General features: G+C 43.0%; 1 protein-coding gene across 11 annotated transcripts in view; it reads left to right on the forward strand.

Moving 5' to 3' along the window:
• smarcd3 (SWI/SNF related, matrix associated, actin dependent regulator of chromatin, subfamily d, member 3) overlaps positions 1-18,740 on the forward strand; it is a 33,654-nt gene that overhangs the window by 4,475 nt on the left and 10,439 nt on the right. Inside the window, exons 1-4 of one of the 11 annotated variants that reach the window (XM_023950320.1) lie at positions 3-1,485; positions 12,642-12,856; positions 15,123-15,212; positions 16,867-16,909. In XM_023950320.1, the coding sequence (XP_023806088.1) occupies positions 12,651-12,856; positions 15,123-15,212; positions 16,867-16,909 (339 nt within the window). In that variant the 5' untranslated portion in view covers positions 3-1,485; positions 12,642-12,650. Of the gene's footprint in view, positions 1-2; positions 1,486-3,924; positions 4,287-12,641; positions 12,857-15,122; positions 15,213-16,866; positions 16,910-18,740 lie in introns of those variants that run through there. The other 10 variants (XM_023950318.1, XM_023950317.1, XM_023950316.1 and 7 more) reach the window with 10 other exon arrangements.

The raw sequence follows: 18,740 nt of genomic DNA on the forward strand, positions 1-18,740 counted from the left end.
ATTAAAAAAAAGGAAAAATCAAAGAAAGAAATCAAGTCAAGAAATAAAAAAACGGGAAAACCAAAGAAAGAAATCAAGAACAGATTTTAACCAGTGAGAGTGCATTTATTTGTTTATTTTTCTTAAGTTGGAGGGAAATGACAGACGGGTTGGTGGTTTGTCATTAACCACATCAGCTGCAGTTTTTTCCGCACCAACAAACAGATTTTGGTTTGTGTTGTTTCCTTTGAGTCCCACAGCGGATCGCTGATTTCTATAATAAATAATGTTTTTGTTCGTTTCTATTGATCTAAGGCAGATGTGAATGTTTTTATGTTGTTTTGATGACCTAAAAAAAGACAGAGGACCACTGAGCTGCGACTCCGGTCCTGCAGGGTTTAATTCTTTCGGCTGCCTCCACCGACGCCGCCCCGGTTCTGTCGCCTCGGCCTCTCATCCGGCTCAGGCAGAGCGGTGCTGAAAGATCGGGGCTGACTCAGACCTCTCCTCGCTTCTTTTTCCTCCGGTTTCAGCTGCAGCATCGATCCTGAATCGGGTCACCAGCTGCTGCTCCACTTTCCAGCTCGTTAAAGCATGGCTCTCACGCGATTGGTTGCCAGAGTTGGGTGCAGAGCAGATTATCCCGTTGCCATGGCTACAGCAAACAGGAAATGCCTGGGGCAGGTAGAGCCGCAGGCTCGCCCCAGTCTGTCGGTTCTCGCAGGCAGACAGGGAAACTTTTTTTTAAAAATTTTTCTCTGCAGCATCGTCTCCCCATCTGCTCCTCTTTACAGGGGCTGCAAAGGCTCCTGGATAAAAAGGTGCTTTGTCCCAAACAATCCCTGAAATCCAAGGTCGACACCGGACTCCCTCCTGGGTTTAATGCCCAAAATACCTTCTCAACAAAAACATCAATTTTCTCAAACTTTAACCGCCAAGTAGCAGCAGATGCTCTTTTCTTTTCAGCCTCAGTGGGACTCTCCTCCTTTTCTCCGCTGGTTCCTCTTCATTGCTCTTGCCTAACTGTGAGAAATGGCCGCCCAAACGTCCCTCAGCTCCTCCTAATCTCCTCGGCGAAAGTGCTTTGTCGACTCCCTTTGACGGCTATTGAGAACGCCGGCCTTTAACCAGCCTGAGCGCAGTTTTGTCTGCAGCTCTTAAACCCAAGACTTGAGGGGGCCCATGCAGCCCGGGAAAGGGGGAATCCAATTTTTTGGTCCACATTCCCCCCTCGCGCACCCCCATCCCCCCTGCTGTAATCGTGTTGGCGAGGGCAGGTTCTGGCCGGCTGCCGGGGTGAAGGCGTTGCTACGGGAAACAGCAGGTTACTGACGGGATTTTATTCCTCCTGCCGCCTCCCATCAGAGTTCAATGATCAACCGGAGGCTCCATCTGTTTTTACGCTCCTCGTCATCCCGCCTGTGATTCCTCAATGGAGCGCAAGATCTTCAAGGTTCAGTGGAATTAGGGATTCCAGGACTCTGCTGCAGAAGTGGAGCTTTAAGGGTGAAATATTTCAATCTTTCCAACTCTTTTCTGTTTTTAGTCTCAAATTTTGATGCATTTGCTGCAGCCTTAAAAGAGGGAAATCGCAGCACTTTACACTGTTTCTGTTTTTAAAACTACATTTTCCTTCTGTCATTAGAACCTCTTAACATTTTGAACATGATCATTTTTCACCGTGATGCTCAAAACGCAGCCTGATGACATCAGACATATCCTCATCCTGCGATTAGTTTGGGTGTTTACTTTTCCTCCCCTTAAAAGACCCGCTCCAAAGAAAGTTTGAGGCATTTTTTCTGATGACGGAGGACGTATAAACAATTAATTAAGCTCCAAGTTGTATTTCTGAATACTGCTTTAATCAAAATTGTCGTGAGCAGATGGAAAACACCAGCTGTTTCCCTCATCTCTGTTGGCATCTGTCGCAATATTTCTCGCCAGCAGTTAGCTTAGCGGGATATTTTGTGTAAACAGACAGCTCTCGGCAACGGGGTTGCTCCGGTTCAACGTTCCCGCCAACGTCAACTTTTTGATACCTGAGTCGTTTGATGAGGACATTTCCAGACATAATAAGGTTTATGGTGACTTTCCTAATAGATTTAGAACCAAAAATAACATTAAAAGTTAAAATTATTGTATTGGAATCCACTTAAACTGTAACTGAATGCAATTACTCTTGATCTGTAATCTAAATACCAAATATCTGCCTGCTTTCTGTTATTAGCTAGCACCGAAAACAGATATTCAAAGGTTATAAATGTTAATTTTTTATCTTAACTTCTCTCATTTGGAAAAATGTGTCTATTTCACTCAATTTTAAACACAAATATATTTGTTGTACTTGTTTCAACCCATTCAGACAAACAAAGCTGGAATCTATGGTGGTGAGTTAAGCCTGAATTTGGACCCGTGAGCAAAAAACATGTCCAGATGTGGGATAAAACGGTTTTATTTGTTCATATACTTGTCGTGGTTAGATGAGCTTGTCTCTTTAAAAATGGAAAACTATTTTTCGGCCCAAGTTATACTGATTTTTAAATGGAGGAAATGGAACTCCTAGGGTTCAAAAACGTTGTTCCACATCAACTGGCACTGAAATAAACATTTTATTAACCCTCCTTTAAATTCTATGAAATCCCATCAATTATATTTGACATAATTAAATGGCAAAAATAGATGACTGTGTCAGACAAGAATTAAAGAGTATAGATTTTTCTCTTAAAATCTTAAATTTTCCCCCAAAAATGGAATTTTAAAACATTTCTGTACTTGATGGATGATTATTATATTTTAAGTTTAATTTTAGAGCTTAAACACGCCCCCTGAGGTAGTTTGCGCCCCCTCGTGTTCAATAGTGGAACTACTGGTCCCTCTAGCCCCTCCTGTCTGTTTCTCTCAGGGATATATATTACCATTTGGTGAGACTGATTTGCCTCGGTGAGGTAGATGGTGGGGGTTTAGCAGGGGGTACTTCTTGCACGGGTGTCTTTGTTACCAACAGTGTCGCTGGAGAGGCAGCAGACGGACACTTTCTGCAGATCTGCACGAAAAAGCTTTGACCTTGCAGAAAATAAAGACGAGCGTTTGTGGGTCAGTTTAACTGATGTAGGAAATGCAAATGTAATTTGTTTATGGCAAATATAATACAACATCAGATCATTTTTTTTCAATTGAATGAAACACATAAAATTGTACACCGAGGGAACGGAAAAGGACTTTGCAGTCAAGGTTGGGGCTCGGCTGCAGTTTACTCATCTTACCAGCAGGGGTCGCCAGCAGGCAAATAAAAAAAACCGTCAGTGGAGTAAATAATTCATTTTAGAGCTGAAGTTTATCCTGAACTTTCTAGTAAATGCCTTTAAAATAAAATGTTTTTACAAACTGACACAAAAAAAAACACTTTTAGAAATTAATATAATGATTAATAATCGTTTTGTCCACTCAAAGACACTTCAACCCCTTTGCCATTCAGATAACCTCATGAATATTTTACTGCTCCGGTCTGACGGCGGGGGTCTGGTGGTGGTGGTGGTGGTGGGGGGTCCTGCTGCTTCAGATGGGGGGGGGGGTTGAACGTCCCTGCAGTCACCTTGCTGTTGGTTGGCCTGACTGTGGCCCCTGGCCTGACAAGTGGGTGAAAGGTAAAGGCCGATGAAACGCGAGGAGGAAGTGATGGAGGAGCAAACCGGAAGTGGAGGTGCTGTGGACAGGAAGCCCTCACGTTCATCCTCCGAGTGCGGCGCCTTTTATTTCATTTCATTTTTTTGAGAATGAGCTCGTGTGTTGGTGGCCGGGTGGTGAGCTGCAGAGCGGGAACCGGCCCTCCCCAGCTCCCGCTCCACGGCACGCGGCGCTGCATACCCTTATCCACCAATGGAATGCAACAGCTGTGTGGGGGTGCGGCCGCGTGGGCTGGCTGAAACCCCCCTGCCAGACCCCCCCCCTCCGTCCCTCCCTCCACACACCCCACCTCCGAGCTGGCGAGCGACGTGCCGGGGCTCCTGAAAGGCGGCTCGGCTCGGAAGGGGGGGAGGCAGATCCACTCCGCGTTCCGGGAGAGGGAGGGAGGGAGGAGAGAAGGAGTCGGGGACAGGCAGTGCTGAAAAGGAGAGCACAAAGAGAAGGAAAGTGGAGCAGGGGAGGGGAACCGGAGGCTGGCTGAAGGGAGAGACAAAAGAAGGAGAGGGGGAGACGCAGCGGGGTGAGCGGAGGGGACCGAGGAGCAAATGGCTACGGAGGAGACGGCGGGGGGAGCCAGGAAAGCCACCAAGAGCAAACTGTTTGAGTTCCTGGTCCATGGGGTGGTGAGTGGCGCTGTCCGTCATTCCTGCGAGGCGAGCGGGGCTCCGGCATGTGTGAGAGCGCGCGCGAGGGTGCGTGCACGCGGCGGTCTGCGCGCGGGATCGCTGGGTAGAGTGAAGGTTATTTCCAGCTCCCCGGACCTCCGCCTGGCAGGAGGAGGTGGTCTGAGAAGTGGAGCAGCATGGATGGATGGATGGATGAGCTGCAAAAAGGCATCAGCTTTTGGCTAACGGGGCTGAGGGAGGGAGGGAGGGAGGGGGGGTCAGAACGGGGAGGGGGGGGGGGGTCTGCTTCCAGCTGCCGGTTGGTGGTGGATGAATTTGAACCTGTAAGGTCACGAGACGACCGGATGTAGTATTGTAGACGGAGCCACTCCTGGAAATCATGCAGAACAATCGGCTCATTCATGTGAAGACTGCAGGCGATGTCAAGCGTCGCTCCCGGTTCACCGTTTCCAGGGCCGCGCGCGCACATGGACCGGTTTGTTTTGGTTCGGAGCTGCAGGGTGTGTGTGCGCGTGCGTCTGTGTGAATGATCCACGTTTTTCCACGCAGAGCCTCACATCCACACCACGTTCTGGATTTGATTGATGATTTCAAGCAATCACACCTAGAATCTTAAGCATGAAGACATCCAGCTTAGTATGTCCGATGATAATAAATCAAGAATTGATTTGGGAAATAAAAACTCACAGTTGACATGCAGTAAGAAAATCCTGCTTAACAAGAAACTATTTTGAAATTTTGTTTGAAATAAATGTGAAAAATCTTCGTTAGAGAAGAAATTAGAAGTAAAAAACCTTAATTAAAATATTTTTTTTTAGCAAACAATAGAATTTGTTTAAAAAAATTCCCATCACTATTTGAAAAATTGCCCTCTGATTTTGCTTTGGTTTACTCTTTTCAAATAAGTTTGTGGCTTGAAACTGTGTCAAGGTGAAATCCTCAAAGGTTTTAGCCATTTTTCTACCATTAATATTTATCCCTGCAGAACACAAGAACAATTTTTCTTCTGGGCTGTTACAGTTGTGTGTGTTTTTGTTTTGTTAGTTCATTTTGATCTTCGGCAATTAAATACATCCACAAAAATAGAAGACAAGAAAATACAAATAATTTAATAAAATAAATGAGCTGTGACCAAATTTGACCCCATGGATTCTCCAAGGTTCTTTTAGAAACAACACATTTAGAAACTAGACAATAAATTGACTTTTTTTAGCAGCTAAAAGACAAAAACTCTTTGATTTCACTTATTTGTAAGTTGATAACTCACAATAACAATCTGATATTATTATTACTTATATATATATATTATATTAAGATAATCTTTGTTTATATTGATCGACATTAATCAGTTCTTCTAAACCTATCGTCAAAGCGTTCTTTCTTATAATTATGATTATCAAATCAAAAACGCTTTTTAGCGCTGTCTTTTGTTTACTAGGACATAGTTTCTGCAGGTTTGTGGATGATTACCCATCATCCATCTGTTTACCTGCTGGCTTACAGCTAAAAGACAGATGTAGTCGTCTACAAGTGGATGCATCTAGCTTGTAGCCCACCAAATACAAGCTTCTTCCACAGCATTTTTTCATCTGCTCCTGATTCACAATAATGTGGCTACAGAAATACTCAGAAATGCAGTTTTAAGTTGAATTTATCAGAAAAATCCCACAGGAACATGTTAAAAACACCATTTTCATGGGAGCAGGTCTTTAATTGCAGCACTTTGTCTTTTTAAAGTGTATTTTTCTTTTTTTGTCACTCTTTTCTGAAGATCACGTTTGAAGAGAAAAGGTTTTTTGGTTTTGTTTGGAGAAAATATGAAATTTAATGGTGGAAGAATGGAAAAAAACAATACAAATGATAATAATCTTATCTAATAATAGTAGAACTTTAGTTTTTGTTTTTTTTTCTGCATCAAAAATTCCCATCACTTTAGAATAAAAAAATTAAAAAAAACTCCCAAGTTTTTCTTTGTGCTTTTTGGAAATGGGAAATGCCCCCCTGCCCCCCAAGGAGCTCCTACCTCCCCACTGAAGGAGTTTTGGAGAACTTTCATGACGACGCTCCTCTCCAAGACCCGGCCGCCTGGTCTAAAAGCGTGGGCGCTGCGACGCCGGCGTGGAGGATTTGGATTGAGGCATTGTGCCTCTGACAGGAGCGGTCACGACGCGGGTTCGAGACCCTCTCTGGGGGAACAATGGAGCAGGTGATGGATGAGCCGGACCAGCGTCTCCTCTCAACAGACCAATTAACCTTGATGAGACTCTGGCTGCTCCAAGCCAAATATTTCCCTCTGCTTATTTTCACTCGTGCCGTCCTCCCCCCCGTCTCCCCCCCCCCCCCCCCCCCCCCCCCAGAGCAGGAGATGGAAAAGTCTTGTTATAATAGTTGCGGCAGGTTTCTTGGTGTGCGTACAGCAGGACGGAGAAATATTTATACCATGGGGTATGGGGATGATGTGGGGCGGGTTGCGGCGGGCGGTGACCACGTCTTTCCTTTCATGGGCTAATAGAGCCCAAGTCCAGATGTGCAGCCAGCGCAGCTCCTGAAGGTCGTGGCGTTCCAGCCTCCCAGCAGCGTTTGGCTGAGCTCCTCTTGGAGGGCTGATGGGGGAGACTGAAGTCTCCTCCTCATTATCTGTCTTACCCCCCCAGCTGCCTGGAGCTGGTGTGAGTGTGTGCGTGGAGGTCAGCGATGGCCGCGGCGAAGGGAAAATCCTTCCAGCGCTCTGCGTGGGAAACCCGGAGCAGCCAAAACATAAAATGACACGCTGTATCCGAAACCTTCTGAGAGAACTTCTCCCATCCTGCACCGATGCTCGGATGTTTCCCTATTTGGAGAGGAGATTGGCACAAATTCATCAACTGTTTATCTCTTTATTAAATAGTTTGAGGGATATCTTGGATAATCCTCTGAGATTTCCATGATAAGGAGGGATCAAATGGCTCTTTTTTTTTTTCCTCCAAAGAAATATTCCTTTGAAGAGTCTAACCTGTTTGGCTAACGTTGGGGTTTTCTGTCCAATTTGATCTGATAGGACCTAATTTTCCAGAATTGAGAGCTGCATTCAGTCAAAATATGAGTAATTCTGCAAGCGCCAGTACTTTAAACCAAGTAAACTGCTGTGTAAAGTAAAGAAAACGTCTAATTTCTGGTCCAGATTGTGAGGGTTAAGGTTATACGAATCGGATGCATTCAATCTGCGCTTCCTGGAATGACCAGCAGGGGGTGCAATGTCAAGATTTTCTGCGTATTTACTGAAAAAGCTAGGAAAGATCCACACATTATTTAAAAGTTGTTTTATTGTATTTTTTAAAATTTTCTTCTCCGCGTTCTCAGCCACAGGGATGGGAAGGGGGGTGGGGCTAATCTCGTCTTTATTAACAAGATATGATGTCATCAAGTTCTCATCTTCCTAAAATAAAGCAGATGGAAAAAAGTAGGGTGACAATTATCTGGAAAAAATAATCACTTTTTCGTGCATTTTTTTCCCTAAAGCATAGTAAACTATAAATGCCGCCCTAAAATGTACACCATGTATCTGACAAAGCAGCAAAAACATTTTTGTTATTCATTCTTGCTATCAAATCAGATCCAGTAACATTGGAGCCAATGGGACGGCTTTGTGTCGGTGTGAAGCCCCTTGTGGTAGCTTGGAAAACTGCACCCGCCTGTCTTCACTATGTTTTTTAACGAGCTTCAATCTGGAAGTCAGAGCTTCTCCTTAAACTGTTGTTCAGTCTTTCTAATATTTTGTTAGTTGTTAAAAAATATATGATTTTAATTAGATGCATTAAAATTCAGGGGTTAAAATTCAAGACACCTTTCTGGTATTTAGGGTCATCTGACAAAATATATTTAATTTATGATAGAAAATAATTGATTGAAAAGCGAAATTAATGCATTTTTTAAAAAGATGTTTGCTTTTCTTGAGCGCCCTCAGACAAGCAAGAACGTGAGCAGGAGTTTTATTTAAAACTTTTTGACAATGACCTTTAAATGTCATAGTTAAGTCACTATAAATAATGTTTTCTGACATTACACGGACATTGATGTCTTTTTTTTAAATGTTGTTTTACTCAGTGCAAAGTCCCACTTTGTTCATCTCTTGATCTATTTTTAAAGCGTTCTCAGTGGTCTTTTAATTCTGATCAGGCCGTTTTTAGCCAAAATCAGAAAACCCTATGTGGGATTTTAGGACTTATAGTTTCTGCAGAGCGGCAGTAGTTCGTTAGAGATTCACCTCTGAGTCCTGGGCGGGACTGTTGGCGTTCAGCACCACTTCCCGCCACCCATCTGTTAACACGCTCTCCCGCCAGTTTAGAGTACAATTTGAATAAAGAAGCATTCAGTAATACAATTTTGAGCTTACTTTTCTTGATCTCCATCATGATATGATCTCCATCATGAATAAAATGCCACAAAAACACCATTTTCATTGATGATTAGGAATAAAAGGGTTTATCTGCTTCTCCGGTGTTTGCTAAATGTCTGTGCAGGAGTTGGACCTGCTGCGAACTCGCAAATGAGGCAGGATTGTACATTTTTAAAACAGATGTTGGATGGAGCTGCATTCAGGAGCGTGGTTTTTTGGTGGGGGGTCACGGAAAGAGCCCATAACTCGGATGTCTGGGAAGATCCTTGGGAAGCCTTAGAAGGACTCGTGTGAAAACAGCCATCATGCCGGCGTGTTTAGGACTGCGTGGGTCAAGTTTGGCCTCTTTCAATCCCTGCAGCCTTCCCGGGGATACCAGCACACGTCTCAGTTATCGGCCCACATGGCAGATCCGATCGCTTCCCGGCAAGCGTGTTGGAGACGGTTCAGAAGGTCAGATTATAAAGCGCCGCTCATTGTGTGAGTGGATTGCCTTAATCTTCCCCCTGCATCTCTTGGATAGGATTTTCTACCATGAAGATCAGCAAAGGAAGCATTTCCTATAACTCCTTAATGTTCGAGAGGGGAGGACCATATGTTGTTTTATCCCCTCCTGTTGCTGTGACCCCCCCACCCCCAACAGAGTGACAGCAGGGTCTGCTCGGGCCTCTTATCGCGGCCTCCCTCCGACTCTCAGAATAGTTGAAGCAGTTTTAATCTCTGGTGGGTGAACAAAACGCGCCCAAATGTCCCCCCAGTCCGGCCTCTGTCTGTTTGCTTTCAGTGTTTGTGGACGGTCTAAAGATTGCTGCAGACATGTGCGACGCGCGGCACACATGACGTGACACATGTTGGAAAAAATGTGAGCCTGTGGTAGGGTTTATGTCCCTCAGCTGTCGTCTTTCACCAACATTTGCTTGTTCCTCTGGAGGCTGAAGGTTTTCCGGCCACACGTTAACCTCACTTTTCTAATAATTTTGCTGCCACACACCTCAGACCCACTTTATTGCAATAAACCATTGTGGGTAGCTATTAGTAAGAAAGATTTAAGTCAGATTATGCTACTACGGGTGCCTTAAAGTACCACAATTGTTGCTACTTTGACAATATTGCATTAAAGTATCCAGAAATGTAAATTCTTTGAGTATTTCTAGGTTCTTAATGAGAAAAATAAGTCACCAAACCTTTAAAGTACTGTGTTTCTACAACATTTACATTTATTTATTAGTAGGAAGTTATTTAAATAGTCATTTGATTGATTATTTTTAGTTTTTTAGGGGGTTCAAAATTAGGTTTCCAAAGGTGAAAATGAACAAAATCTAATAAGAATAAATTGACTCAAACCTTTGGCAGACATTGTTAGCTTAGCATAGATAATTATGGCTCAAAGAATGTGTAATACTTAACATTAGTTGACGTTTCTTGTTTGATGTTTCATTATTGAACAGGTTGAAAAAGGCAGTTAAGGTCTAACTTTCTCAGCATTGCTCCAGATTCACATGATTATGAACGCATTAGCGTTTACCTTCAGTCAATGATCATTTTGGAGCAGTGAAATAGGTTTGTGACTCAAAAAGACTCGCCTGGTTTTTCAGCAGACTCCTGGCCAGTTCAAAACCATCGGTTTCCATGATGGTTAAACCGTGAGGACAACGGTCCCCCTGTGGGTTTGGTGTCTTTGTGTGTCCATAAAAGGGTTCCAAACTTATTTGGGGTCGCCTTGCCTCCCACCTCCAGTGTTTAAGGCATGTAGGGAATGTTGCAGCTCATCAAATGACCACTGGAAGTTGGCTGCAAAATTTTCCTTTTGTTTCGGTCTAACTTCCCCCCAGAATGAAACATAAATGCAGCCTGGTCTCACAAAACTTTCTATTTCCTAGGGTTTTAACATTGGGAAACAAGAATAACATGGACAACCTTTACAAAGTCATTATACGAAAGCTGATACTATCATTAATATGTAACATTATAGCACAAAAATTAGGGATGGGCCGATACTGATATCTAAGTGTCTACGGTCACGCAAAGTTTAGATTTCCTTTTTGCTTCATTATCAGAAACGTCAGAAAGTTTTCCTTTACCGTACAATTACAGCGTACTTGACCTTTTTAACATACAGCAAATGATCTCAAAGGAACAAGTACCACTTTAACACTCTAAAATATATCTGAAAACAGACCATTTATTGAACATTGGGCACAACTGTAAACCGTAAGCTCCCCATTGCCAGAGATCTATTAGGAACAACATGTATCCCTATCAAAAATGTACCTGAAAACAGTCAATTACTGACTATGACTTTAAACATAAGCTTCCCAATCTATTAGAAACAAGTATACATTTAAAAAAATAAGTGAATCTCAAAGCAGTTAGAACAATATCTGTAGATTTTTTAATACCGGACGGATACTTGCACCGATATATCGCCCATCCCTAACAAAAGTACAAAAATATTGATAGATCTTCTTTCAAGAGCCTATGTCATGCTTTTCTTAAGCCTTTGAGAGTAAACTATATCCATATATATGATGATATTATACCTTTGGCACACCAAAGAACCATTTTTCTCTGAAATGTGTTATTTTCTCAGCCCCTTTTTCATACCCGGAAGTAAGACGACTTGATTTCGGAGGCACCGCCGTTTGTTCCTTGTGGATGCTGCCCATTTTGTGGCGTCAACCGAGAGCCGGCCTCGGCAGCGTTTCTCCCACGAAAACAAACAACATCCAAGCTTTTCCAAAGACGGATGTGCAGACTGTACTTATAAAATGAAAGCGTTTAGCTGATGAGCACTGGGGATGGTACCTCCGGTCTCTGGATGTCGTGTAACACACCTTTGTGACATCACCTCTGCATTGCCAGATCCGGGTGGTGCTCCATCTTTTAGGAAGGACTACAGGGTGTGGGCCAACCACAGGAGGGTCACACTATTCTCTTGGGAATTTTACTCCAGGGTACTGGAGGGGAGAATTTGGTCAGTGTTTGAACGGAGGAGGACTTTGTGTTTGTGTCCCTGTTATGGCTGTACACCGTACAGAGAGTGTGTGAGGGTTTGAGTGTAAGAGCTGTCCAGTCTCTTCACAACGATTCGTATTACAGGCGGTCAGTTGAGGCCGTTCCAAGAGCTTGTTGGATTCCGGCAGGGATGCCCTTCGTCACTGGTTCTGTTTATAAATGTTAAAGCACAGCCAAAGTCTGGGAAGGGGTTTGGCTTGGGGACCCCAAAATTTCATCTCTGCTCTTTGCAGATGATGATGTCCTGTTTGCTTCTCAGAACCAGAACCTTCAGTGTGCTCTGGGGAAGTTGAGTGTGAAGCAGCTGGAATGAGAATTGGCACATCCAAGTTGGAAACCATGGTTGTGGACCGACAAAAAGGTGGTTTGCCCTCTCTGGGTAGGTGGAGAGCTCCTGCCTCAACTGGAGTTAAGCTGGGTTGGCCTGGGAACTAAAGGAAGTTTCTGTAGTTGCCTTCAGAAGATGGATGGAGATGACTTGACCCGGTTCTGCAGAGCAGATGTGTTCTGCAGTTGTTCTGAACAAACACACAGAGGTCTCAGCCCAGGATGGGCTCTGACCTTCTCCTTTTTTCCACACAAAGCGTTGCTTGGTTTCAGGCAACAAGCAGAGGCAGCTGTTGCCAGGGGAGTGACAGGCACAGGTGAGGGCCCCCCCAGTTGTTCCCAGACGTCTGTTGGAGTGTGGCTTTGTGTGCGTTATTGCGTGTTGAACTGCATACGTAACACAGATAGAATTTTAATCTGGTGTTTTGTGGAAGTTAACTTTTTTAAACGTGCAAATTTCTAAAATTTTTAAGGATAAAAGAGGCGGAATGCATGCTTCATATTTCATGTTGTTGATCTACCGCCACACGCTACACAAATGGGGGACTGGGTGCCCTGAAATTGCAAATTCTGTTGGAGAAATGTTGATGTTTGGATGAGAAGAAACATTCGGTTTTGTATCTTTGCCCCTGCAGCGTCCTGGCATGCCGTCTGGAGCAAGAATGCCCCACCAGGGTGCTCCCATGGGCCCCCCAGGTCCCCCGTACGGAGGGAGCCCTGCCGTGCGACCCGGCCTGCCCTCCCCGGTGATGGAGCCCAGTCGCAAGAGGCCCGCCCCCTCCCAGCAGGTCCAGCAGCAGCAGCAGCAACAGCAGCAGCAGCAGCAGGCCGTCCAGAACCGAGCCAGAAAGTAAGCCTGAGTCTAGTCCAGAGCCAGACGCTGCATGCGCCACTCGCTTTGTGTGGCCCCGTGTGGGATTCTGAGCCCAGAGGACGACGACGGCTGCACTTTGAACAGGATGACTTAAGGAGGGGACAGAAAAACCGACAAAATAGTGATAGTTGTTGTCAGTTTAAAACACCTTTAAATTCACACTAATATAATCAGGTTTGAAAGCTATAAAGGGAAACTAACGTTACACTCATCAAAACACTCATCTATGAAAAAATTTTAACTGCAAATTGACGTTCATCATTCCAGCTTCCCAGGATAATCTCGATTTCCACACATTTCTACAGATAGATTAGTCAGAAAGAAAAGATCTCCAAAATCCTGCTGAAGTGTAACTTGTGTCTCCGTGGTTTTCATGTCAGCCTTGTTTTGTCAGATCCTCCAGTTCTTCCTCCGCCTACATGTTTTCTCCTTTCCTCTCTTTTAATTTCCCTCCTCACACACGTGTGACGTCCAAACGCGTCCATGCCAAAACTCACCGACCGGTCACCAGGCGCGGTCGCTTCTGAGGCGATCGATATGCACGCTCTGTTTCATCTTCTCGCCTTCTGCAGCGCGATGGATCCACTTACATTTAAGCGAGCTTGTGGAACAAGTCAGAGGAAATGTTGTCCTGCAAACGGGGGCTCGACCCGGGGGCTCCGATCGATGAGCCGGGGGTCGGCGTCACGGCCTCTTTGTGCATTCCTCCGGCGAGCCGATTGATGCTGGAGCTCCGTCATGCAGCTGAGGGCGAGCCACCGGTGTCACTGAGACCGTCCGGTTCCAGCTTCAGGCTGCACAGAAACTGCTTTTGATGGCCAATCTAGTTAGAAAAACATCAACTTTCTGACTCACTGCATTTCTTTAATGCAATAAGTCAATTGTTGCATTTCTTTAATGGGCTTTGTAGATAAATGTCGCTTTGTTCCTAAATGTTTAATGTGAAACGCTTTGTATTCGAGTAAAAATTAGGGGGGGAAATAATAAATATTTAACTGGATGTTATTAGGCTAAACCAATTTAAAGGTTAAATATGAATTTAATGGTCTAATCGCCATTTAAAATCCATTTAATTCAGCTGTCAATAACATTTTGCACATAATTAGTGACAAAAACTGAACAAATATGAATTTTTGTACATAAATAACTAAAAGAAAAGCAGCTTTTTGTCCAGAAATAGAAAATCCATCTTTGGATTCAATATTTATTCACAATGTTAAATCTTTTCATTCTAATTTAATTCAAATGTTTTTTTTTAATCCCAGCTTTAGTTATATGGTATAATAAAATTATTAAATCCTGATGTCAACGAACGAAAAACACAAACAATTGTTTTTCCAATTTATCTTTTTTTGTTCAAATCTTTTTTTTTGTTTAAAGAAAAGACAATTAAAAAAACAAAATGAAATGAGTAGTTTTCTGATTATATCAAATTTATTTTACTATGAACTTGACAGTTATATATATTTAAGTAAACTATATTATCTATTCTTACCCATTTTATTTTTAACAAAGCAATTATAAAATGCACTTTATCCGAAATTTAATTCTCTCAAGATTTTGATTTGAACTCAAGAAACAACAAAAATAACAACTTATTCTCAGTTTCTTATGCTTTTGGCCATTTTAAGCACGTTAATTTATAAATATTATTTACATTTCTTTTCCTTCAGTAGCTGCAATTCAAGAAAATTTCTTTTATTTTGAAAATCCACCACTAGATCAGTTCCTATAAGGGCTGCAGACGTTGGATTTGCTCTTTTTCGTCGTCGCTTCACTTCCCCACGTTTTGTGTTGCGTTTGTTGGGCCACAGCTCTTCGGCGGAGCTTCTTCTTCTTCTTCTTCTCACGGGGGTCATGTATTTGTCTGTGAGAGGACGCACGGGGTCGGTGAGCTCAGCCCCTCCCCTCGTTGTGGTTCTTTATCGTTGTGTTGTCTGTCTCTGTGTGTGAAGCATGTGTGTTTTGGTTTCCCCGAGGAGTTTTGTTGAACGAGCGTGTCCCTCAGACGAGCGGGACGCCTCCCGGCCCTCCTGTGCTGGATCGCACACCCATCGCAGAGCCCGGCCTTGTCTCGCACCTCCTAACAGACCCTTGAACCTAACACGAACGCAGCATACACACACACACAAACACACACCCAGCGCCGCCAGGTGCTTCCCCTCTGACATGCTGCCGGTGGGGGGGGGGTGTCTCGCCACAACTCTAATCGGACAACCTTCGAATCCTCGCCAACTCTTAGGAAGCCGGTGGGATTCCCCGGAGCCAGTGAGATGCCAGCGAGGCAGATGGACATGCGAGAGCCCCAATCAGATCCCACGCTCGGATCCAAGTAGGAGTTCACTCTGCTGCATGCCCCTTTCCTTTGGTTTGAAGGCCTCTTTCACCCCAGCCCAGTCCCTCCCCTCCCCTGAATGACCCGCCACACGTGAAGGCCACGTGGCGGCGCGCCCCCCCCCCCCTCCTTGAAATGTAGTGATGCATGCTTTGGGCTGGAGCATGGCATGATGGGAACCATATTTGTGCAGCTAGAGCGACAAACAAAAAAAGAAAGTCTTGAGTGAGTTCCCTGGGGGGGGGGAGTTAGTTGTCAGTGCACCCCAGATCCTCCTGTGGAAGGCTTGTCGCACTATTTGGCATGCAGACGTGGCCCATGGATGTCGAGGTGCTCTCTGTGACGGGATATGTCTCAACACTGCAAAAAACAACAAAAATACGACCAATTACTTATTTATTTTTGCATAAAAGTGCTGGTTGGTTTGGGGGATATCACATAAAAAAAAGACAAACCGTACGCATCACATTTAGATAAATGTGGATCACAATCAGGCCTTTGCAGGGGTAAATTCAGATCATTTTCTGCATCTAAATGAGCTTCATAGAGCTGAAGTAGTGACAACTATATGAAAATAATATGTAAATGCTAAAATGTAAATCCAAACTTTTGTATATTTTAAAGGTTTGAACACACACAGCAGCGTATTTACTTAAATTCCTTCAATAATAATGAGAAATCATAAATTGTTTATATTTTTAATTTAAATGTAGGTTTGTTTAACTATAAATTGGGTTTCTTCATTTTTCTTAATGGATCTAGTGGGATAAACACAAAATAATCAATTAAACTTGTTGATAAAATGAAAATTAATTACAAATGTGTGTATTTTTGCACCAAAAAAAATGGGAAAGACAAAAAATATTTTATTTCATTGATAACATTTTTATGGATTCAACACATCTTAAAAATGAACTTTGTTACCAAAACGCAAACAAAAGGAGGTTTTATAGTCCAAAAACTTTCTAAAATAATGTTTCACACATGAGTGTCTCATACTAGTAGTTATTTCTAAAAATATATATATAAATGGCAGTAAAATTTCAAAATAAAAGCATTAGTTTTGCTTACATTAACGTGAGACCCTGAAAGCCTCCCTGAGCGAGGAGCTCTGTTTGCAGTGTGGAGGATATGAAGTCGCTGTCAGGCAGCAACAACAGCATGATCCGACTGCTCGCATCGCTGGCGCCCCACAGATGATGAGCAGATGTTCAAGGAGATTCTGCCTCAGTGGAGGACGGCGTCGGTTTGTTTCTGTCACCTTGAACAACTGTTGTTTGCAGTCTGTGTCTTCTGTCGGTGTGCGTCCGTTAAGATCAAGACGCAGAGATGTCCTTTGTGTGTGTGTTTTTTTCTCGCGTCACGCCTGGGAATTCGCGGATCTAAATAAGACACGTGGTGAGAATCCTGCATCCCTGAAAACACGTCGGGGATGTAGACGTGGGGATGTGACGCTACCTTGGCTGTTGGAGCTGCTCTCCGGGTGGACCGCTGCATTTCAGAGACACACAAAGCGGTGCACGCACACACACAGCTGGGATGCTGGGGTACTGGATATGGCCCAGCATTTTAGCAGATGGCCTGGGTGCTACGCTATCAGTCACCATAGTAACATGCTCTCTTTTTTTCCTCTTTCTCTCCCTGTCTCTAGTGCTAAGAGAAGGAAAATGGCAGACAAGATTCTTCCGCAAAGGGTGAGGCTGTAAATTTTATGCGTACCTTTGTTGCTCTGATTGTTTTTTCTGTGTGGCGTCCTGGATGAAGCCGCCGAGCGCAGCGCGGTTACCGGCTAAATGACAAGGAGGTTCTGGAGGGTTTCTTTAGGGCTGTCACTGAAATGACAAAACTGAAACGAAGGCGCCGTTAAAAGAGGCGGCAGGTGAGTCGGGCTTCCGCTCCTCCTGAGCGTCCAGACCCGCTCTTGTCCTCTGACCCCACCCAGACGGCGGATAATCAGGAGGGGGGCGCCGCTCCACAGCAGTGAGTCAGACGCTAGGAATGTCTGCAACAGTCCTTCATCATCAGCCCGATGAAGGAGAGGACGGGGGGGGGGGACTGGAGGAGGGGGGCTCCGCTTGGAGAGCAGAGATGCTCCGAGGACGCAGATCTGTGTCGGTCAGAGCAGCATCCCTGAATTTCAAGAAAAATCTGAGATTTCAAATTTTTACTTTTATTTTTATTTTATTTGATTGGTTACAAATATATTTGTAACTGTTTTGTTGAAAAAATCCCCATTTTTTTTCTGTTCCTTTTCATAGAAGAAGATGCATTAAGAGTAAAATCAAGAGTTTCAGGAAGTAAAGGTCAAACAGTTTGTTCTTTTTAATTGCATAAAAAGACTTCACAGGGTTGTTTCTGTATGAGGAAGTTTATAGAAGTTTATTAAAAAATAATTAGGGTGTTTTTTTTAATATGCTTTGATTCAGTAACAGTTTTTTAATAAAATGACACAGACCAGCAGTTATTGTCCACTTATATTTTATGGAAGCAACATAAATTACTTTTTTTCCACCCTTTTTAAATTAAAACTGTCATATAAAACTGACCCACTTAAGTAAAAAAAATATATATATATATATATTAAAAGGATGAATTAAAGTGAGACCAAAAGGTTATCTGTAAAGTTTTACACGTTAAAATCCCTAAAATGTGTTGGCAGGATCAAAGAAAGCGGCGCCGGGGGGCCCACAAACCAAAAAATGTAAATCTGGTCAAAAAATTTAAATATTTCAAATAGAAAAAAGGAAAATCCTGAAGGGAAATGGGGCAAAAATGTTTGGTTTAGCCCCCTTTTTGAAAATAAAATTCAAAATCGTCATATGAACAATCATTTAAGTAACAAAATATAATAAGGAGTTATTAAAATGAGATTAATAGATTATCTTTAAAGTTTTAAATATGAAAGATCCCTAAAATTTGTTGGTGCGAAAATCCTTAAAGATATATCAAAAATTCTTTATAAAAACCATTTAAATAAGCTTTTTTTGTGCCAGTGGGGTAAGAAAAACTGTCCTGACAAGAATTCCTATTGCAAGCAAAATATTCTAGTGACAAGACATGTTTTCTTAAACTTTTAAACAGTTTTTATCCTCGGCTCCTAGTTCACAACGGTTCGACTAAAGAAATATTCATTTTATTTCTAAATATTCAAAGATTTTTATTGTCAGTGTATTTCTACAGCGAAATTCCCAAAATTCAGTCAAAAAGAAGTAAACATCAAGAATAAATAAAAAAATATAAGAATATAAAAGTCCGTAAGAAAAAGACAAACAAACGGACAAACGCGATCAAAAATCCACGGAAAGATGGCGAGTGCACGCGCCGCCGCCATGATCAACTATGTCCTCCACCAGGAGAAAAAGGCCACAAAAAAATGTTAAAAACACATTTTCATCAGAGTGGGTCTTTCATTTCTGTTACTATTTTAGATAAATATTGCATTTTGAATTACTTTTCTGCCATAAAGTTTAGTATTTAACTTCGTTGGAAAGATGTCGGTTGAGTAAACACTGATAAAAGCAGTTT

Source organism: Oryzias latipes, chromosome 20 (genome assembly GCF_002234675.1).
Source record: "Oryzias latipes chromosome 20, ASM223467v1".
Lineage (NCBI taxonomy): Eukaryota > Metazoa > Chordata > Actinopteri > Beloniformes > Adrianichthyidae > Oryzias > Oryzias latipes.